Source organism: Mustelus asterias, chromosome 9 (assembly GCF_964213995.1).
Source record: "Mustelus asterias chromosome 9, sMusAst1.hap1.1, whole genome shotgun sequence".
NCBI lineage: Eukaryota > Metazoa > Chordata > Chondrichthyes > Carcharhiniformes > Triakidae > Mustelus > Mustelus asterias.
Genome location: NC_135809.1, coordinates 90,165,627 through 90,188,277, shown reverse-complemented (window position 1 = coordinate 90,188,277; position 22,651 = coordinate 90,165,627). Strand labels below are relative to the sequence as shown.

Sequence of the window (22,651 nt, the reverse complement as noted above, 5' to 3'; positions counted from 1 at the left end):
GGGCGGCATGGACAAGTTGGACCGCAGGCCTGTTTCCATGCTGTAAACCCTCTGACTCTGTGTGCCAATGATGCCAACCTTTACCTCTCCACTGCCCCTCTTATCCCCTCTACTTCCTCTGCTGTTAGTCTGGGTGTCAGACAAGCATATACTTCGATCCATGTAAACAACAGATGGCTAAGTCTTTCCCCACCGCAAACTCTGTACTTATGCACCAATCCATTCTTTTTTTCCAGTCGCTGCCTCATGCTCATTCAGATTATCTGTGAACGTGACATTCTGTTCGATCAGAAGCGCAGTTTCTAACTGCTTTTCCTCTCCAACAGAAAGATCTTTGTAAAATTGAGCACCTCCATCTTGCCCGCTGAAACCCACATCCTTGCCTTTGTCACCTTTGTTTTTGGTTATCGCACTGCTGTCTTGGCTGACCAGCTATTCTGCAGTCATGAGAGTAAATGGACTTTGTAATGAAAAAGGCTTTTAAAAATGACTGGAATTTTCACAACCATCACACACCCCAAAGCACTTTGTAGCCGATTAAGTACTTTTTGAAATACTGTTACTGATATTCTTCTCCTGGAATTGCGGGATATGAGGAGCAGGTGGGAAAATGGAATTTCGGCATCAGTTATGGTATTGAATAGCAGAGCCTGGCTCAAGCGGTTGTATAGCCTATTTCTTTTTGTTTAATTCAGCAAGGAAGGCAGCCAGTTTGCACCAGCAGCTCCCGCAAGCAGCTATGTGATTTTTTTACTGGATAATCTTTTCAATTTAGATTGAAGGATAAATATTGGCTGGGGCACCTGCAAAACTCTCAAATAAAACACTGCAAATACTGGAAATCAGAGAAGTGCCAGAAATACTCAGCAGGTCTGGCAGCATCTGTGGAGTGAGCAACAGAGTTAACGCTGAGTCCAATATGACTTCAGAATTTTAAAAATTCTTTTCATGGAATGTGAATGTCGCTGGCAGAGTTGACCTATGTTGCCCATCCTGGACTGGCCTAGAACTGAACATTTCTGATCGTTCAGAGTAACCAACCACATTGTTGTGGGCCTGGAGTCACAGGTAGGCCCGACCAGGTAGACCGATTTCCTTCCCTTGAGGACAAGATGTGTCTTTATGACAATTGATGAAGTTTCATGGTCACCGCTACCGAGAATAGCTTTTCAATTACTTTTTTTTTTATTCTTTGAATTTAAATTGCGCTAATGGCCATGGTGGGTTAGCTTGAGCCTCTGGATTACTAGGCCAGTGACATTACCACAACACCACCATGTCTCCCTAAATGGTTATATTCAGCTCTAAACATTAACTCTTTTTACTCCATAGATACTGCCAAATGTGCTGGGCTTTTCCAGCACTCTTGTTTTTATAACATTGGGATAATTACTTCAAAATAGTGCCATTGGATCTTTTATGACATTTAATGGGCGGGCGGCACTCCCTCGGTGCTGCACTGAGTGCCACCCTAAGTCTTCTGCTCAAGTCCTGTGGATTGGGACTTAAACCTGTAACTGTCTGACTCTCGAAGGAAGAATGCCACCAACTGAACATCGATGGCTGGGAGTCAAATCCTGATCAGCTGCTTGAGTGGCAGTTATGCTCACCATGATACTACCAGCAGACAGGACTGCAGTGAACTAGTCAGTGTCCTGGTGGAGAGAGCAGGAGCAGGAAAGGCTTCATTGAGCAAATTTATCTCTTGAGCAAAACAGCTGAGTCTAGGAACAGTTGGATGACTGAAGCACTAATGAAAGGAAAGTGTTGTGTTTAAGTCAAGCATACAGGCTTTGCACCTGTTTCTAGACTGACTGCGCTGAGGATCTGCATGTGAATGCCTTCATATTCTCTCCACTCCAACCTCACTTTCTGATGGTGCTGATTTTTGCTGACGCACATTTCCATCATCTCCTGCAGCTTTCCACTTCAGCCAAGCTACCATTCTTTGCACGACGCTGAGCTCATCAGTGGTGAAGAGAACCTCATCTACTCAATGATCCTCATGGTGCTGTGTAATAACTTCCACCTTCCTAATCGAGGCACTGAGGCCAATTATAGTGCCCCAACTGCCCAACCTGAGACTAGGTATTATCACTAAACTATTAATCCAGAAACTCAGCTAATGTTCTGGGGACCAAAAGAGAAAATGTTGGAAAATCTCAGCAGGTCTGGCAGCATCTGTAAGGAGAGAAAAGAGCTGACCCTTCGCATCCAGATGACCCTTTGTCAAAGCTAAAAGGCATAGAAAGTGGGAGATATTTATACAGCAGGGTGAGGGAATGAAAGATGAGTCATAGCCACAGAAACCAGGGGAAAGGCTGCTAATGGCAGTCCATAGAGAGAATAAAAGATGTGATGGCTAAACAGCAGAGATGCTGAAATTGGAGGGTGAGCTGTGACGATGGAGATGTGGGGGGAGTGGGGAGATGGGTGGGAGAGAGGTAAAATTGAGAAAAAGGGGCAAAGGGGAAGCAACTAGGGAGAAAGAGTGAGGAAAGGGGGGTTAAAATAAGGGGAAAGAGTGGGGGGGGAGAAAAATGAAGAAAGACAATAAAGAAATAAAAGGTAGAGAACAGTTAAAAATTAAATGAAAACAAAGGGGTTGAAGTGGGGGAGAGCTAATCATTTGAAGTTGTTAAATTCGATGTTGAGACCAGAAGATTGTAATTGCCTAGCTGGAGGATGAGATGCTGTTCCTCAAGTTTACGTGGAACTTCATTGGAACATTGCAGCGGGCCAAGGACAGACGTGGGCATGGGAGCAGGATCGTGTGCTCAAATGGAAAGCAACGAGAAGGTCAGGGTCCTGATTGCGCACAGACCGAAGGTGCTCAGCAAAGCGATCACCCTGTCTACGGTTGGTGTCTCCGATTATAGAGGAGACCACATTGGGAGCACCGAACGCAATAGGCCAAATTGAAAGAGGTGAAACGCTGCTTAACCTGGAGTGTTTTGGACCTTGGATGGTAAACATGGATGTTCTGGGGACCTGGGTTCAAATCCTGCCACAACAGATGGTGGAATTTGAATTCGATTTTAAAAATATATGGAATTAAGAATCTACTGATGACCATGAAACCATTGTTGATTGTCGGAAAACCCCGTCTGGTTCACAAATGTCCTTTAGGGAAGGAAATCTGCCATCCTTAGCTTATCTGGCCTACGTGTGACTCCAGAGCCACAGCAATGTGGTTGACTCTCAATTGGCCTCCAAGGGCAACTAGAGATGGGCAATAAATGTAGCCAGTCAGCGACGCCCATATCCCACGAATGAATAAAAAAAGCCTAATCATTTAACCACTATTTTGAATTGAGTGTTTTGTTTACTGTGTACAGACTGTGGTGTGTGCTGTTGGAAGGAGGTGGGGGAAATGTAACTTGCACTCGGCTGATCTTGCTCCTTAGTTGGAAAGTCCTGCTCTTGAACTTGAGCACGTACCGAGGCTGACACTGAAGGAGTGTTGCATTGTCTGAGATCATGTCTTTTGGATTTGTATCAAGTCAAAATCGGTGCCGCCTTTTTGGGTGATTGGTTTTGAGAACCTGTGGAATTTTTAGCAAGATAGCAGGAAATTGTAGTTCTGACTGGCATTCCTCCTCCAACCAGCTGATTGATCTGCTTTGCTCTTCTTGGTATCTTGCTGTGTCCAAATTAGTTACTGCTGTCACCTCCACCATAGTAGTGACTGTACTTCCAAAATAATCTACTAGATAATGAAGTGGTTTGGAGCATCCTGAAGGCTTGATAAGGAACCAGTTCTGTATCCTGTAGGTGGGCTGTGTTACCAGGATTATTGAGATTTAAAAGGATTAAAGGGTGTTTGCACGATGCAAGTCACTACTGAAATATTGTAGTGTGTTGTGCTGGAAAGCTCTCCTGGAAGTCTGTCAGTCAGACTGTGGGGCAGGTGTGAATTTAGAGAGGAAACATTTTACCGCGATAACAGTCAGATTGAATTGAAAACTGAATTGTCTGTTTCTGGCTGGGAAACCCTTCTCCACGACTGCTGTATGTGTGAGGGTTAAATGTTGCCTAGTGATCCTCTTGCGACCCTTTTTTATGTAACTGGATGGTCACCATGGTGACTCGTGTCTGGTGCAATCCTGTGTGTTGTGCAAACAGCAGTGTTTCTCCTCATGGAGCCGGAATCAGCCAGTTGGATAGGAATGCTGGCTGGGACGCTGAGCTTTTCCACTCATCGTCTTCTTTTTGCTGGCCAGCTGCCCAGCCTTGTTTTGAGTACTTTCCAGCCGGCTCTCCCGCTGGGATTTCTCTGGCTCATTCCTTCCCTTGCAACCAGTTCTCCATATTAACTGGGCGGGTGGCCATTTTGAGAGAAACTCGTTTTAAACTGATGGTGCAGTGTAGTTCGGCACGGATGCAGGTTTCAATAGGTTCTCAACAGCTGGAGAGATGAACAACTCAACAGAATGAGATGGCTGCAGAGCAGATCGGTAGACTCCTGGGTTGGAAGTTTTCAGGACAATTCACCCATCCACTCTCTAGGAGAATGAGGCAGAAGTATCCCTTCATCTGGTGCTCGCTATCCCTTGCTTCCCCCTCCATAAAATCATAGAAAAAGGTCATTTGACCCATCGAGTCTACACTAGCTCTCCGAAAGAGCATTCCACCCAGGTTTGCCACCCCCCGCCTTCCCTGTGAATTTACCATTGCTAATCTACCAACGCTACACATCTTTGGGCACACCTAAGGGCAGTTTAACATGGCCAGTCCACCTAAGCTGTACATCTTTGGATTCTCAGCTGTAATTATATTGGAAAATGGCATGAGCCAAAAGGGAAAAAATAGGGTATTCAAGTAAGGCAGGTGTTGGGGAAGGGGGTGGTGGGGCAGGGTGGGTGGATGTTGGTGGGGCAGGGTTGGGGGGGTGGTGTTTGTGGGGTGGGGGGCGGGGGGGTGTTTGTGGGGTGGGGGGCGGGGGGGGGGTGTTTGTGGGGTGGGGGGTGGGGGGGGGGTGTTTGTGGGGTGGGGGGTGGGGGGGGGTGTTTGTGGGGTGGGGGGCGGGGGGGGTGTTTGTGGGGTGGGGGGCGGGGGGGTGTTTGTGGGGGGCGGGGGGGGTGTTTATTTCTCGGGCTGTAATTTGGGGAGGAAGGAATGTTGGTGGTGATGCGATGCCTGAGACGGTTCAATAATGTGGAGGGTGTGGGAGGAATAAATGGGCATAATCTATGCTGAAAGCAACATTAAGGGGGAGGAATATGCCCTGTATTCCCCACAACTGGTCATTGGAAATGAACTGTAGCACCAGAAGAGAGATGCGCAGGGATTATTGAAAACACAAACCGGCTCTAGTTTAACTGAGAATTGTGCCATTGTGTGATGGGGAGGTATTCAGTACTGTCATTTGGATTTCCATTATGGATAAACTATGCGGGGGTGTGTGCACATCTAGGTGAGCTGTTCAGCAGCCAGCAGTAAATCTGCACATTCTGTGCCAAACTCGTGTCTGTGGAGATTATTTTGAGCTGAACAGTGCTAGGGTGAGATGCATACGTTACAGATTTGTTACATGGCAGTAAGACTGTTTGGGGCGATTGTGCAGTACAGATAAAATAAGTTTAAAAGCAAAGTCCTGTGGATGTTGGAAAGCTGAAACAAATATAGAAAATAGTGAAATTATTCAGGCCTCGCAGCATCTGTGGCGATTAAAATCCAACGTAACATTTGAGACTAATGATCTCAGTTAGAAAATGTCAGGGATATAACAGGTTTTAAGTATAGAGGAAGGGTGAGGAAAGAGCAAAGGGAAAGTCTATGATGGATCTCGTATCAGTGGAATCATTACCAGCCCCTGTTGGCTGAGTGAATGGGAATAATGATTATGATCTGAAGCTGTTGAACTCAACATTGAGTGCAGAAGGTCATGTGTATTTAATCAGGAGAGGTGGTGGTGTTCCTTGAGTTTCATTTGGGACAGAGAAGACCAAGAACAGGAAGATGGGAGTGGGACAGAGAATTAAAATGGGAGGCAATTGGGAACTGTAAGCAACTTGTTGCACTAGAAAACTGAATGGAAGTGTTGTGAAAAGTGAGCATCTAATCTGTGTTTGGTTTCCCAGTACTGGAATTTGCAGAATGCTGAAAGGAGAGGGGTGCAGTGACATGACACTGGAGATGGCTGACAACATTGAATATGGAGGCTAGTGGGATGGAAGCTAAGGATAAGGTGTAATCGTCATGTGATTCTGAGAGGGTGGAGATGTGGGTGAAGGTGGAAGTGCAGGAAATAGAACAGGAACAGTCAAAGACCTTGTCAACCATGGTGAAGATAATCCTCCTTTTGAGATAAAGGAAGGTGAGCATGAAATATTGGTGTGGAAGGTGACATTATTAGAACAAATGCAATGGAGAAAGTGAGAATGAGGGATGCTTGCAGACGGTGTGGGCAAGATGTAATCAATGTAGTTGTGGATTTATAGTCAGCATTGATAGAGAGCTTATCCACAGAAAGGAGAGCAAGTGAAAGAGGGAAGAGAGGTCAGAAATACTCCAATTAAAGGCAAGGAAAGGACATTTGAACTATTTGATCTGAGTTTCTAATCACTGCCCTGTTTGACAGCATAACATCTCAATGGCAAAATTGTCAAAGGTTTTGGTGAGAATGTGACCTGGTGAAGACTTGGGAATGGAGTTGGTACAGTGCGGGTGTGATCTGGTGAAGAATTGGAAATGGTGATGGTACAGTGCGGGTGTGATCTGGTGAAGAATTAGAAATGGTGATGGTACAGTGCGGGTGTGACCTGGTGAAGGATTGGGAATGGTGATGGTAAATTGCGGGTGTGACCTGGTGAAGGAGATGGGTTGTACCTTTCTAGGATTTCTCTAATCTGGCAGTGGAATGGGTCCTCTGGGGCTTGGTGGTGAAAGAGTGCCAAGCATTGTCTGGCTTAGTGAGAAGCCATCCTGATGCCTTTGCGTGCGCGTGCGGTCTGTTCATACAACAATTGAACCTCATGCCAGTAAGCTCATTTAACAATTCTTGTAACAATGAATTTGAGACAAAGCTGTACAGTAGGGATGGGTTAGCAGAGCCATGGGATTCCAGTAGCATTTGCTGTCCGTCCCTATTACCTTGCCACGTCAATTGTCGTTTAGTGGCTGTGATACTGGTCTCACACCCAGGAGCTGAGTTTGAGTTTGATATATCTGGTAATTTTGATCACTTGTGGACTTGTACCAGAAAGTTGAACATAAAAGCTGGAAGACTATTGGAAAAGCCTGTTACTTTGTGTGCTCGTTAATATGCATGAAACCAGTGTCAGCTTTGACTTTTTGATGCCTTCTGAAGTGGCTGAATAAGCCGCTCATTTGCACAAACAATTGCTATTCAAGAAGCCCCAACCTCTCCACCTCGGACTGGGAATCGCCAGTATCCCCGACTTTGCCGGCATTGTTAACCCACAACTGGGCGGCAAATCTTATTGCTCCTTGCAATTCCCGGGAGCCTTAGTGTCGCAGTTCAGATTGCATGTGGAAGCAAACACTGACATCCCCAAATGTCAGGAAGTTCAATGTTTATATCCAGTTTAAATATACCTTTGTTGGAGTGCTGGGATTCTGTCTGAGGCACAGGAAGTCTGCGTATTTCTTCTGCTGGCTGCAGAATGAGAGGAAAGTGCCCTTGAGGCTGGGGATGGGCTGAGGTAGTTGGTGTGAATAGTCAGCGTTAATAAACATTTAAATTGTAACTTGGGTTGTTGATCTAATTCACTTTACAAGGGAGTCAATGCCAGTAAAATGGGGCCAGCTGGTGGTAAATGATCGGGAGCAGCGTCAGAGTTGAATCAGGACTGTAGTAAGAGGAAGAAATGCCAATAGTTCTGGAGTTCCTATGTTTTGCCTCATTTCTGATGGAAAATTGTTCAGGAAACACAGTTAATAGCTCCACATTGCGGGGGAATACATGGAGCATAATGCCTCCAATATTGGAAATCCGAAACAAAAACAGAGATGTGCGGGATAAAATTAAAGCACAAGATACTTAAAAACAACACACACAATGACACATTTGTGGAGTGAGAATTTGAGTTGACATTTCGGGTATTAACCCAATTCTACTGAAGGGCCTGGACTGAAACATTAACTTGTCTTTCTCACCACAAGTTGAGCATTTCCATTTTTCCATGTTTCTCTTTTTTTTTGAAACTTCTGATGTGACTGTGTGGAGCCTACACTTTCTGGATGGAGTTTGTGATCAGGAAGCTGCAGTGGTCAGAGCGGGCGCTCTCCCTGCTCCTTTCTCAACATCTGACTGACGGGCAGCAGATTCCGTACCCAAGATATGGTGCTCATTGGGTTGAGAAGGGACACGAGAACAAAATTCAGGTCCTCTCCTCATCAACTCAGGTCCAGGAGTTGTTCTGAATGGCTGTGAGCCAACAGTCCAGTTTTTTGAGCTGACTGCTGAGAATGACTTGGCTCTGAACTGGTAAAGAAGGCACAACCTTTCCCACCAAGGCTGGGAGAAATCTAGAATTTGCTCCTCAAAAGGCAGTACACACGGGATCACGATCAGTTGTCGAGGGTAACAAGAGGTTTGGATAATGGATGGGTAAAATAGAGTTGAGCTACAGACTGACCATGATCAAGTGAGATTTGCAGCACATCCTACATAAACATACTTGTCATCTGTCACTAACTGGGAATATCGTTTTAAAAATGTTCTTTTCCCTCCAAATCCATTTAGTTCAGGTTCACCTAGAATTTTTGATAGTGACAGTGAGGAGTGGGGGCAGGGTGAGGAATGGAGACGGTATCTTGTGAATACCGGGCCCCTCTGAGGAGGTAGGAACTGAATGTGAGGTACACCGGAGCCCTCTTTTTTTCTTCAAAATTAAAGTTAGTTTATTTATTAATCACAAGTAAGGCTTACATTAACAATGCAATGAAGTTACCGTGAAATTCCCCTAGTCGCCACAGTCCGGCGCCTGTTCGGGTCAATGCACCTAACCAGCACACCTTTCAAAATGTGGGAGGAAACTGAAGCACCCGGATGAAACCCACGCAGACATGGGGAGAACTTGCAAACTCCACACAGACAGTGACCCAAGCTGGGAATCGAACCCAGGTGAAGCAGCAGTGCTAACCACTATGGGAAAGGTTCAGCAGTGGAAACTGTGCCAGCTGCAATTTTCGCTGTTTTCAGCAGCTGCAGTGCTGTGGAAGGGGATTTTTTTTTTGTAAGTCTATATTTATGTCCAAGGGGTTCTGACTCTCAGCATCAACAGGAAATCCCCTTTGATCTGATCTTGGGCCTCAACCTCTTGATTCCTCAGCTGAAATTTCAGGTATTTTGCATGAAGCTGAAACATCCAATCACCCTATGCTCTAAACAAATATGAAATAAAACTGATGAGGCTAAAAAAAAAGCTGTTATAGAAGGGTGACAGGGAATGTGGGACTTCAGGCTGGGGCCTGAATTTAGGATGTGCGGTGTGGATATGGCAGTGTCGGTCCTCTTTGTTTGTCTTCCCTTCTCCCCACCTCACCACCCACAGTGTGGTAATAATATGCTGTTCTTGCTGTTACAAATATTTTCATAGCACATCATTAAGCTTAATACAGGCCTGCAACCAATTACTGTAATGTTTTCCAGATTCTGCTCTACTGATCAAGTGCCACTGGGGAACATTCCTTTGTCTAGAACTGCAAACAGGCCACTGAGTCTGAACTGGGTGGGGATGAAAGTTTAGAAATGTATTAGGGGAACATAGGCATATCTGATTGGACTAGTAATGCAGATGCCTGAACTAAAGTTCCAGAGTCACTGCAGCAACTGAAGAAATTTAAATTCTATTAATTAATAACTCTGAAAGCTAGTCTTAGTCATTCAAATTGTTATAACCCATCTGCTTCACTAATGTCCTTCAATGGAGGAAAGCTGCCATCCTAATCTGGTCTGGCCTACAGGTGACTCACAGCAATGTGGTTAATCCTTAACTCCCCTCCAAAATGGCCGAGCAAGCCACTCCGTTGTACCAACAGGGAAGTTGAAAAAGAATAAAACTGAGCAGATCGCCCTGCATCCACCTAGGTATTAGATATGCGAAAGACAGATCTTGCCTGGTGGCCCCTGCAAGACTTGTGCCAAAGTTGGGCGACCTGTCTCACAGACTAGTCCATCAATAGCCTGGCATAATCCTACCCGACAGCCAATATTCCAGATTCCTGCAATATCAAAAAGAAAATGTTGGCAGCTATTACTTAATATGTTGTAGCAGGGTACTTTAAAAAAAAATCAGGGTAATCAGGCAGAGTAAACATGGTTTTGAACTGTACAGAGTACATCTTTTTAAGGAAAGATGTAACTACATTGGAAGCAGTTCGGAGAAAGCTTGCTAGATTAATACCAGGAATGGGTGGGTTGGCTCAAGAGGAAAAGTTGGACAGGCTGGGCGTGTATCCACTGGAGCTTAGAAGAGTAAGAGGTGACTTGATGGAAACAAGCACCTGAGGCATTTTGACAAAGTGGGTGTGGAATGGATGCTTCCTCTTGTGGTAGAATCTAAAACTAGGGGCCACTGTTTAAAAATGAGGGGTTGCCTATTTAAGGCACGGATGAGGAGAATTTTTTACTGAGGATTGTCTTTGGAAATTTCTTCCTCAAGATGGTGGAATCCGGATCTTTGAATATTCTTAAGGCAGAGCTAAATAGATTCCTGAGAAACAAGGGGTGAAAGGTTATTGGGGGTAGACGGGGCTGGGGCGTTGAGGTTACAATCAGATCAGCCATGATCTTATTGAATGGTGGAGCAGGCCAGAGGGCCTGAGTGGCTTCCTCCTCATTTGTATGTTGGTATCGCCATCCCTGGGTATATCCTGCCCCACTGGCGTGACAGACCTGCTAGATGGGCGGTAGAGGATGGCAGCACAGTGGTTAGCACTGCTGCCTCACCGTGCCAGGGACCCGGGTTCGATTCCTGACTTGGGTCAATGTCTGTGTGGAGTTTGCACGTTCTCCCCATGCCTGCGTGGCTTTCCTCCGGGTGCTCCAGTTTTTCCCCCCTCAGTCCAAAGATACAAAGAACAATAGTGCACAGGAACAGGCCCTTCGGCCCTCCAAGCCTGCGCCGCTCATGTGCCCAACTAGACCATTCGTTTGTATCCCTCTATTCCCAGTCTGTTCATGTGGCTATCTAGATAAGTCTTAAACGATCTCAGCGTGTCCGCCTCAATCACCTTGCTTGGCAGCGCATTCCAGGCCCCCACCACCCTCTGTGTAAAATACATACCCCTGACATCTGTGTTGAACCTTGCCCCCCTCACCTTGAACCCGTGACCCCTTGTGTTCGTCACCTCCGACCTGGGAAAAAGCTTCCCACTGTTCACCCTATCTATGCCCTTCATAATTTTATACACCTCTATTAGGTCGCCCCTCATCCTCCGTCTTTCCAGGGAGAACAACCCCAGTTTACCCAACCTCTCCTCATAGCTAAGACCCCCCATACCAGGCAACATCCTGGTAAACCTTTTCTGTACTCTCTCCAAAGCCTCCACGTCCTTCTGGTAGTGTGGCGACCAGAACTGGACGCAGTATTCCAAATGTGGCTTAACCAACGTTCTATACAGCTGCAACATCATATGTCAACTTTTATATTCTGTGCCCCGTCCAATAAAGGCAAGCATGCCATATGCCTTCTTGACCACCCTCTCCACCTGTGCTGCCACCTTTAAGGATCTGTGGACTTGTACACCCAGGTCCCTCTGTGTGTGTCTATACTCCTGATGGTTCTGCCATTTATTGTATAGCTCCCCCTTACATTAGATCTACCGAAATGCATCACTTCACATTTATCTGGATTAAATTCCATCTGCCATTTCTCCGCCCAATGTTCCAGCCTATCTATATCCTGCTGTATTCTCTGACCATGTTCATCACTATCCACAACTCCAGCAATCTTTGTGTCGTCCGCAAACTTACTGATCACACCAGCTGCATCTTCCTCCAAATCATTTATATATATCACAAACAGCAGAGGCCCCAGTACAGAGCCCTGCGGAACACCACTAGTCACAGACCTGCAACTGGAAAAAGACCCCTCCACTGTTACCCTCTGTCTCCTATAGCTAAGCCAGTTCTCCACCCATCTAGCTAGCTCACCTTTTATCCCGTGAGATTTAACCTTTTGCACCAGCCTGCCATGAGGGACCTTGTCAAACGCTTTACTAAAATCCATATAGACGACATCTACAGCCCTTCCCTCGTCAATCGTTTTTGTCACCACCTCAAAAAACTCAACCAAATTTGTGATGCATGACCTCCCTCGTACAAAACCATGCTGTACAGGTTGGGTAGATTGGCCATGTTAAATTGCCCCTGAGTGTCAGGGGGACTGGCTAGGGTAAATGCATGGGGTTATGGGGATAGGGCCTGGGTGGGACTGTGGTCAGTGCAGACTCAATGGGCCAAATGGCGGCTTCCTGCACTGTAGGATTCTATGATAGTGGTATACAGGCAGGATGGTGTGGCTTGGGAAGTCTTGAAGAAAATGTTGGGATTTCAGTGAATCAGTCAACATCTCTGAAGTTGAAAGAAGTTAATGTTCCGGGTGCAGCTTGTTACCCCACAGTGCACCAGCCCAGAGCTGTTTGAATTTCAGCTGCTGATGTGAATCCTCCCCTGTTTTCTCCAGTGCAAGCCCCCTCCCCCTGAGCAGCTGGCGCACAGTGCCTTGTAAATCACTGTCCTTTCTTGTACCAGCCTAGTAATTGGTAGTGTATCACAACAAGAAAACAAGTTTTGAAATGCAGATGAATCTAAAAGAGGCTTTTATTCAAGTCCTGGCACTGGGGCAGCATGGAGTTGGTTGTGTCCTGATGTCTTTTGTGAGTCAGTAGTATTGCATCTCAGTACAATGGGTTTATAGAACGCAGACCACATCAAACAGATGCATATTGTATTCTGGTCATAGCCAGAGGTGGCGTGATCGGGTTTAGTGACTGTTCCCTTCATCTCCCATTGATTGTGACACTCTTTCTATGCAGCATGTTTTCATTTTGATGTTTTAATCTCCATATTTAGTCTTTTACTGGTATTTAGATGTAGATTTGTGTTGTAAACTGGTGTCATGTTTGTCTCTTGGGCAGGAGGTCAATGGTTCAAGAGGTAGGCTGATACTTGGAGAGTTGAATTGTTGGAGATATTGCCCATCGAGATGATTGATTTAAAGATCTGTCTGCCTGTTCCATTCAGCTGCCCATTAAAATTCCTATTGGAAAAGAGCAGTGTTCTTGAACTGCAACAACACTCAAATATTTTAAATGGGCACTTGTTGTCTGTGTTCTCAATTTTCAACTTGCTGCTACATTTGCCCTTTTGAGCCATTTTAGAAAGTGGTTTGATCCAAACAGCAGGAGTAAGCCCATTCAGCTCCAAGTGTGTTCCACTGTTCAGTTAGATCATGGCTGAACCTGGGCCTCCACTCCATTTAGCCACCTTTGGTCCATATCCCTTGCTACCTTACCTAATAAACATCTGTCATTCTCCATCTTAAACCGAGCATTCACTGCCTTTACCAAGAGAATGGGTTCCAGATTTTCATTAATCTCTTGTGTGGCAAACTATTTCCTGATTTCACTCCTGAATCAAATTTGAAGATGATGCATACATGTTCTAGATTCCCCTGCCAGAGGAACTCGTTTCTCTGAATCTGTTCTTTGAACATTTTAAACCTAAATTAGCTCTGTCCTCCATCATCTAATTCAAGTGAATTTAAGCAATGTTGTCATGAGCTAAAATAACATATTGGATATCTATGGCTCAGATGGCAAGGGGATGAAGGGTGGTATGGTGGCACAGTGGTTAGCACTGCTGCCTCACAGCACCAAGGACCTGGGTTTGATTCCTGGTTTGGGTCACTGTCTGTGTGGAGTTTGCACGCTCTCCCCGTGTCTCCATGGGTTTCCTCCCACAGTCCGAAAGACATGCTGGTTAGGTGCATTGGCCATGCTAAATTCTCTCTCAATGTACCCGAACAAGTGTCGGAGTGTGGCGACGAAGGGATTTTCACAGCAACTTCAATGCAGTATTAATGTAAGCCTACTTTTGACACTAAGAAATAAACTTTAAATTGTATTTTCTCCTGTGTCCAGCTCTTTTGTCTCAACACTGTCATGGTAAGTACATCAGGAATGGAGTCGGTCTGTTATTTCCCTCTGCGTGTAGAACTGTTGGTGCTAAATGGTTGCCACTTATGCTTGCCTCTTTATTGTGACGGGCAGCAGCATAATGCTCCTGTATCTGCAATATATACCCCCAGTCTCACTACTTCAATTTTCCTCAAAGCATGTGCAAGATCTAATATCAGTTCTTCGTAAAGAGAATTAGACTGATACACCTGTAACTGCTGTCAGTCATCCACTTCTTACTCAGTAATAGGTCCACCCACAGATAGCATTCAAATATTGAATGCTAATGTGACATTCATTGAAATGGGTTTTTTTTTGTAGAAAGGGATTATGGAGTTTGCTGTTGTCATGGTGCAGATATTTTTGGTTTTGATTATGTGTTTGGGACTGTGCCACCAGAATAGTTTGCTCACTCCACACGCACCATGAGCAACCCATTCCCACCTCATTGATCAAGTATATCCCTGAGGTTATTTTCTAGCATCTTGCCCGCGTATTCCATCAACTCTAATTGATGCAGTGAGTGTTGGCAGATAGTCAGCCATGAAGGCATCAGCAGCAGACTGAATCCTGTCCTCACTTGCCACATATCCAGCAGAACACTCTGGTAATCCAGGGATGTTTGGACTAATTGCAGTGCGTGATGTGCTAACAATTGATAGTTTGGTTGAATATTCCAAAGTTACAGTAGAATTGACCTCACCAAAATACAAACATAAAAAAGGGAGAGGGAAGAGAACATTGGGTGAATGGACATAGCAGTGAGCTAAATAAAAGTGTTTCTGTACTTGGCTCTGATTTGGTGCTGTTGCTTTTGCATGTTAATCACTGCCCTTTCTCTCCTCACAGGAGTCTACATTCTGATTGGTGTTGGAGCTGTGATGATGATTGTCGGGTTTCTTGGTTGCTATGGTGCCATCCAGGAATCTCAATGCATGCTGGGAACGGTAAGACAAGCATTCCTTTCTGTTATTGTTTAGCTTTAACACTCCACAGGCCAGGCTGCTGGCTCCAGGACAGGGAGATTTTGATGCCTGCCTTGATTCACTACTGCAATCTGTAACTACAGTAATGGCTAAACTCCCTTGCTTGCAAATTTAAAGTGTTTGAAAGCTGTGAGAATGCAGAAGTGTTTTTTTTCTAGATTGTATGTGTGTCCAAAAGGTCCCTAACGTGTATCACTGGGAAAATGCACTTACTCTGGGTTCAGTGACCAGCTGCTTTTCAATCCCTGCTCTCTTTCCCTCCCCCCCCCCCCCCCCCTCCCGCTTCCTGGGATCTTGGGCCTTGCCCTGTCCTGCAGCCTGTGTCTCTGCTGACTGTGACAGTGGCTCCTGCATCAGAACCGAAGTGGTGGCACTGATAGTAGACACATTGATTATAATCTTCCAAAATTCCTTGGATTCTGGCAAGGTTCCAGCGGATTGTAAAATACCAAATGTAACAACTTTGTTCAAGAAAGGAGGGAGGCAGAAAATGGGAAATGTTGGCCAGTTAGCCTAAGTTTGTCCAAGGGAAAGTGCTAGAATCCATTATTAAAGAGATAATAGCAGGGATACTTAGAAAATCACAATGTGATCGGGCAGTGCCAGCATGGCTTTGTGAAAGGAAAATCATGTTTACTTAATCTATTAGAACTTATTCACAAAATAACATTCAAGATGGATAAAGGGGAACCAGGAGGCATGGTGTACTTGGATTTCCAAAAGGCATTTGGTAAGATACCACATCAAAGATTGCTATAGAAAATAAGCAAACATGGTGTAGGGGATAACACTAGCATGGACAAAGGATTTTTGGTTAGATAACACGAAGCTAGAATAGGGAATAAATGTTTTTTTTAGATTGGCAAACTTGACTAGTGGTGTGCACAGGGATCAGTGCTCAGTCTTCAACTACTTACAGTCTATATCAATGACTTGGAAGAAGGGTGGTAGCTAGATTTGCCGATGACACCAAGGTAGGTAGGAGTTACTTGTCAAGAAGATGTACAGAGTCTGCAAGGGGATAAGAACATGTTAACAAGGTAAAATTTGGCAGATGGTGAATAAAATGGGTAAATGTGAACTTCTCCACTTTTTGGCTGGAAGAATATAAAAGCAGTATACTATTTAAATGGAGAGGGATTGCAGAACTCGGAGGTACAGAGGGATCTGGGTGTCTTGGTACACGAACACATAGTGTGCAGGTATATCAAGGGATTAGGAAGGCAAATGGAATGTTGGCTTTTATTGTGAATGGAATGTAAAAGTGGGGAAGTTTTGCCACAGCTGTACAGGGTCCTGGTGAAACCACATCTGGAAAACTGCGTGCTTTTTTGGTCGTCTCGTTCAAACAAAGATAGAATCATACAGCGCAGAAGAGACCCTTCGTCCCATCGAGTCTGCATCAACGCATTAGAAACACCTGAACTCCCACCTAATCACATCTCCAGCACTTGGTCCACAGCCCTGAATGTCATGATGTGCCAAGTGCTCATCCCCTTCAGAAGGTACCAGTGAGCCACCATTCGGAACTGCTGCAGTCAATGTGGTGAACAGTTTGGTTCAACTGGCTCGGTAGGCCATTGTAGGGGACAGTTAAGAATCAGCCACATATAGGCCACACCAGGAAAGGATGGCAGATTTAATTACTCAACATATTTGTATTAAAGAATTTGTAAAGAAGTCTTCAATTATAAAGGGTGTTGAGGAAGTCACATCTGGAGTACTTTAACAATTTTAGTCTCCTTACCTGAGGATATAATTGCCTTAGAGGAAATATAATGAAGGTTCACAAATAGATGGAGTCCTGGAATGAGGGAATTGCCTCATGAGCAGAAATTGTTGTACTCGTGCCTATCCAATCATAAGTAATGCATCTCTAACAATAACTGCTCTTCCTGCTCCTATGCCATTAATAGGGAGTCCCTGAAGAATTTAATATAAAACCTAAATACTGCAGATGCTGGAGATCTGAAATAAAACAAAGTGCTGGAAAAACTTAGTAGCATCTGTGGAGAGGGAAGGCGTTAATACATCAGAATCCTGAAGGAGAGTCATATTGGAATATCATAGATCTCTGGCTCATTTGGTGACATTCACGGATGCAGGTTCAGCCTCTAATGCATGGTGACAGCACCCAGCTCATTGCTGTCTGTTCCTGCAGTATCTCTATATTGACTGAATGCTCTGATGGTTGGTCTTCCATCTTTTTGGTTTATTAATAACCAAACACAAAAGAGACTATCCATCAAACCATTGGGGAAATATGTCATACACCCACATGGGAGTACGCAACTATGTACTGTGTACTGTGTGGTGTGTGGGTATATGTGTATGCTGGCTGTGTACGCCTTGGTTGGTGTAACATTTCTTTTGTCCTCCTGAGTGTGACTAGTTTTGAGGCTCAGTGGCATTGTTGAGGTCTTGTCTTTCTCTGTTATGAGAAGGGAACCTCCAGCCCAGCGCTGGCAATTTTTGTTGCTTAATAAGAGCAGCTGGCTGGTTTCTGCAGTGATATAAGTCTGCATTGTTCTGTGTATCTTGTACCACAGGGTACTGAGGTATCTATGTTGCCCATCAATGCTACTCATTGGAATCAAAACAAATCCTGGAAACTTGCCGCAGCCCATGAAATAAAGTATTTAATTCCCCAGGACTTAACCTCCAAATAGGAATCAAAATCGAAGCAATGGGCTTAACACTAGTTTTCAGTCCCACTGCCACACTTGTTGACTGTTTTTAATAGGCAGCTGAGGTACTCAGAGTGAAGCCTCTCAAATAGATTTAGATGGGTATTCTATACGTAGCTAGGACCGCAAAGCCATTTCTATGGATGGAAACACCTCAGAATGAGGTGTGAAAATGATTTTTGAGGCCTGGGAGGATCAGTTGAAAAGTAATTTTTTTTCTTGTCCCACACTGTAGTTGCCATCCTCCTCCTCCTAATTCCATTACTTTCAGACCCATTTAAAATCCCTGGCATCCCATTATTCCATGCCTTTGCTAATTCTGAACATGCTCCAACATTGTTGCCCCCCTGGATCTTGGCTCTTCTGACTATCGTGCCCTTTGTAGTCTTCCTCACTTTGTACGGCAGTTTGTGCACGAAACCATTTTGATCCAATTTTCTAGAAATTCATCCTGAGCACTTCACTTTTTCTTCATTCACCTTTCCACTATGATGCTGTGTCCCTTCCCCTCTTTCCATTGTGTAGCGCCTCTGCATTTTTTAACATTAATGGCACTCTCAGCTTCATTGATTCAGTTGGGTTGGTTGCAACAAGCAGAAGTGATGGAAAGTCTGTACTTTATCTGTGCAATGCAATGGGTAATATGCAGATGTTAGTGACCACAGCTGCATTAATGTTTTCTGCCCTTTTTTCCTTTCAGTTCTTCGCCTGTCTGGTAATCCTCTTTGCTTGTGAAGTGGCTGCTGGGATCTGGGGATTCGTAAACAAGGATGAGGTTAGTCATCTCAACTATCCCAGTCTCCTGAATGTCCAAAGTAAACAGCACTGTATTGGAGAAGTGGGGTGGGAACCCTGTATTGGGGAGCAGGATATAGAGATGGATCAGGCCTATTGTGGAGGGAGGTTACGAGATTGGGGAAAAGGGAAGGGGACTAGCTGACCTTGTATTGGGGGAGGGGATAAAATTGTCTCAATATATCCTCGGGGGAGGCTATCCTGTCATGTGTTAATGGGGAACTTTGAGGAACAGGACTGCTGAACCTCGTACTGGGTGAAAGATGGAGATAGCAGATCTCAAATGGAAGTTTACTGTACCTTAATGGGAGTGGAGAGCTATTGGATGGTGTACTTGTAGAGAAGGTGCTGTACTGGGAGATAAGAGGGAGGTTAAGGGGAGCAGAGATTGCCAGTTGTGTACTAACTGCTTGGGTGAGATACCAGCACTTTAGAAACTTACTTCACTAAGTCTCATTGCCTATAAGAAAGAGAAGTAACACTAGGAATAAGGACATGGATGATGTGACCAGCCGTCAGTAAGAGTAATGGGAGTACAGATCCCCTCTGAAGAAAGCTAAGATTTAATAATATATCTTTGAAAAATGTGCTTGAGTCTCCTGAGTAGCAGCAGTTCTGGTGGAGAGGGTTAGAGTTGGGCTGTCGCATGGACTTTTCAAAGCTCCTCACTCCTGCCGCCAAAACATCTCCTCCTTTTGTTTAACTTGTATGAAGCTCAAGTGTTTCTGTGTGGAGCTAAATATTTTATTTTTCTCACAGGTAGCTAGGGAGATGAAAGCGTTCTATGACCAAGCCTCCACGGCTTATATTACACCATTGCAAAATCCAGAGAAGAAGGAGCAGGCTAAAGCCGTGTTGATTGCAATGCACAAGGCGGTGAGACACAGAAATATTCTCAACTATACAATATAATTTGAAGGAGTTCTGGGCGTGAATGGACATCACTGTGACCTGTGTTGCTGGGGGAGTATTTGATCTTGCTGTTTCTGCCTGTGCCAAGAATTTCCATTGGGTTTCTCCAGTGGGAGATGGTCCTCCCCTCCCACCGCAATCGGGTGAATGGTGAAAAAGAGCAGTTTGTTATTTCTGTTGCATTTGTGCCAAGTTCCTGCCAAGGTTACAGAAAAGCCTGTGGAAAACTCTTGTTTGTTTTCATTTTTATTCAGATAGGGAAGCTGTTGTATTTGCTCACTTTGCTAGTCGGTGGAAGAGGGTGAAGATTCCACAATGTTGCCATTGTTTCTCTGAAGTTGTTTTGGTCCGGGATGGGTGGAGTATGGGGAGAGAGAGGGATGGGGAAGGTCAGGTCACTCACTCAGCGTTGGATGGGAATTTAATGACATCATTTCAAATGAAGTGCAAGGGAAGTCCTGTTGTGCTGTTTAAATCAATAGAATTGCTTGAAGAGGATCTGGGGCTCCTGACTGGCTGTACAAGGTGAATGAGTTATCTTAGCCGTACTCTTATCACAAGGAGCTGAGCAGAGGTTATGCATCTTCTGCCCATCCATCCTGAGGTGGATCTAATAAAGCAGCTTGCACATTTTCTGAGTTTTTTTGCTGTATAAGTGAGTTAATGCCATATGTGGAAAATATACAAGGTTTATAAAATGCCAGGAAGTGTTAACGAAGCGACACAGGTTTTCTTGTTCTTTGCCCATGGAACGTTGAATTACTTGTTTTGGTGAGTAATGGTTGGAGAAAAGTCCCAAAGAGAGCCTGAGGATTTTTCTGCTGCTATTTTGAATGGGCAGAGAATCAGGCACACTCCTTCATAGCTCCCTGTCTGATATTACTGTACTCATAGCAGCAGGTAATGTAGAAAAAGGAAGATCTACCAAGGAAACTGTAGATGTTGAGGGACTGAGCATGGAGGTGAGGGGCTACCTGTCTAATGCTGCAAATAGTGGAAACAAGTTCCTGGGAATGAGGTGGTGTCTTGTTCTGGTGGAGATGCTGATACTCGCAGCTCTGCATGCAATGTTGCAGATCCAGCCACCTGGGATGGTGCCAGTATACCCTCGGTGTACTTGTCTCTGTTTAAACTGCCAGCCACGGCGACAAGTCTCGTCTGTGTGTCTCTGATATTTATGGGTCTGCCAGCCTTTCCATTCTGAGCTTGTGGGATTTAGCACTGCTTGTAGGATCATTAATACTTGTTCTGTTACTATTAATTACCATATCGAAACGAGCTTATCCTTCAGTTTACTTTAATTTTTTTCTATCCCTGTCCTCTTTCTCTTTCAGCTGGATTGCTGTGGAGCCAACTTTGCAACCAAGATTTTGGCAAATGAGCTCTGCCCCAAACAGACGGGAGTGGGTTTACTTACCAAAGTAAGTAGCAATTTATTCTCTCCTCGACTGATCACTGCTTACAGAGCTGGTTTGAAGTCCTGTTTCATTTTGACAAAGTCTCAGGAGGAACTCCCTCAGTTACCTGGTGGGTTAAGCACCAGACCATGCAGACATGATGCTGGTCTATACTGCGTTAGCTGTTCTCGGCTGGGGTAGCGTCTGTCGTGTAATAATCAATCTTTCTATTCCCAGGATAAGAATGGTAAACTAACCAGAGGTCCATTTTCCACTGGTTATTGAATGACATTCTTCTGGAAAATGACCAGATGTTAAGAGTTTAGGATGAGGATGGAGTGTGATACTATCCACAGTGACTCACACTTGCTGTTCAGGTCCACAAGCAAATGGACAATTGGCAGAAGTACCTATGAGGACATGCGAATACTTGCCGTCCTCGTGTGTATGAGGACGGCCTCAACCGAGATCTTGGGTTCATGTCACACTATCTGTAACCCCACAGCTTGCCTGGACCTGCAGAGTCTCACTGGCTGTCCTGTCTGGAGACAGTACACATCTCTTTAACCTGTCTTAATGCTCTCTCCACTCACATTGTTTGTATCTTAAAGACTTGATTAGCTGTAAGTATTCGCATTCCAACCATTATTCTGTAAATTGAGTTTGTGTCTTTATATGCCCTGTTTGTGAACAGAATTCCCACTCGCCTGAAGAAGGGGCTTAAGGCTCCAAAAGCTTGTGGCTTTTGCTACCAAATAAACCTGTTGGACTTTAACCTGGTGTTGTTAAACTTCTTACTATGCTAGTTAGACCCAGCAGTGTTTACAGTATGAACTGGTGGCCAGAAACAAGCACATGTTCAAGTTGAGGCTAGATTTTACTTTAGTTCATTAGCTGGAATGGTGACCCTGTGGGTATAGAAGCAAGACTGAACCAGTGTTCAATTCTTCAAAGCTTGCAATCCAAGTGCTTTTACTGAGTTGCTACTTGGTTTGAAATAAGATGTAAATGGACACTTTCTAGTCAGTGACCACCACATTTCTAATGTGGATACTGTAATTATAAATGTTTAAATCGCTTTCAGATATTTGTTTCAGGCTTAGGGACTGTGCTTTGCCCCATCCCTCAATGCAGTGTTGAGGGTTACTGGTCTATCATGGGAATTGGAAACAATTTGAAGTAGTGAATTAAGATCAGGACAAAAATCCAGTTACAATTTCCTCAGTGCATTGACAATGCACTTAATGGGTTATTTGACAGATCAAATGAACTTTGGGAGTTATTTATGAACTATTGCAAATTTCTAGTGAGTTGCAGTGCTTGATGACAAGCCTGACTTAAAATGCTTTGCTAATATAATTTGGTTTATTAGGTGGACTGTGGCACACGGATCAACGAGCTGTTTACAGAGAAGCTATACATCATCGGGATTGCTGCTGTCATTGTTGCAGTCATCATGGTATGAACCGTTTAATTCTCTAACAGCCAGAACCCCAAATAATGTAGGGATTCTTTGGTAGGGTAACTCTCGAAACATTTATTTTGCATTAGATAGCCTTCCATCTCTGGGTCCTGGGTTTGAATCTAACCAAAAGTGATGAGGCATAGTCTCCCATTCCTGTAAATCATAGCCTATGTCAGCTATAAGACTCCTACTTGAAAGAGGTTTGGGCCACTTATTGATTTCTAATGGTTATGGGCTTGTACCAGATCATTGCCCATT

The 22,651-nt window shown here is 44.5% G+C and overlaps 1 protein-coding gene across 1 annotated transcript in view; it reads left to right on the top strand.

The window, feature by feature from the left end:
- Positions 1–22,651, top strand: part of LOC144498807 (CD81 antigen-like) — a 59,578-nt gene that overhangs the window by 33,660 nt on the left and 3,267 nt on the right. Inside the window, exons 3-7 of the mRNA XM_078220504.1 lie at positions 15,001–15,098; positions 18,525–18,599; positions 19,379–19,495; positions 20,866–20,952; positions 22,301–22,387. Of these exons, the coding sequence (XP_078076630.1) occupies positions 15,001–15,098; positions 18,525–18,599; positions 19,379–19,495; positions 20,866–20,952; positions 22,301–22,387 (464 nt within the window). The remainder of the gene's footprint in view (positions 1–15,000; positions 15,099–18,524; positions 18,600–19,378; positions 19,496–20,865; positions 20,953–22,300; positions 22,388–22,651) is intronic.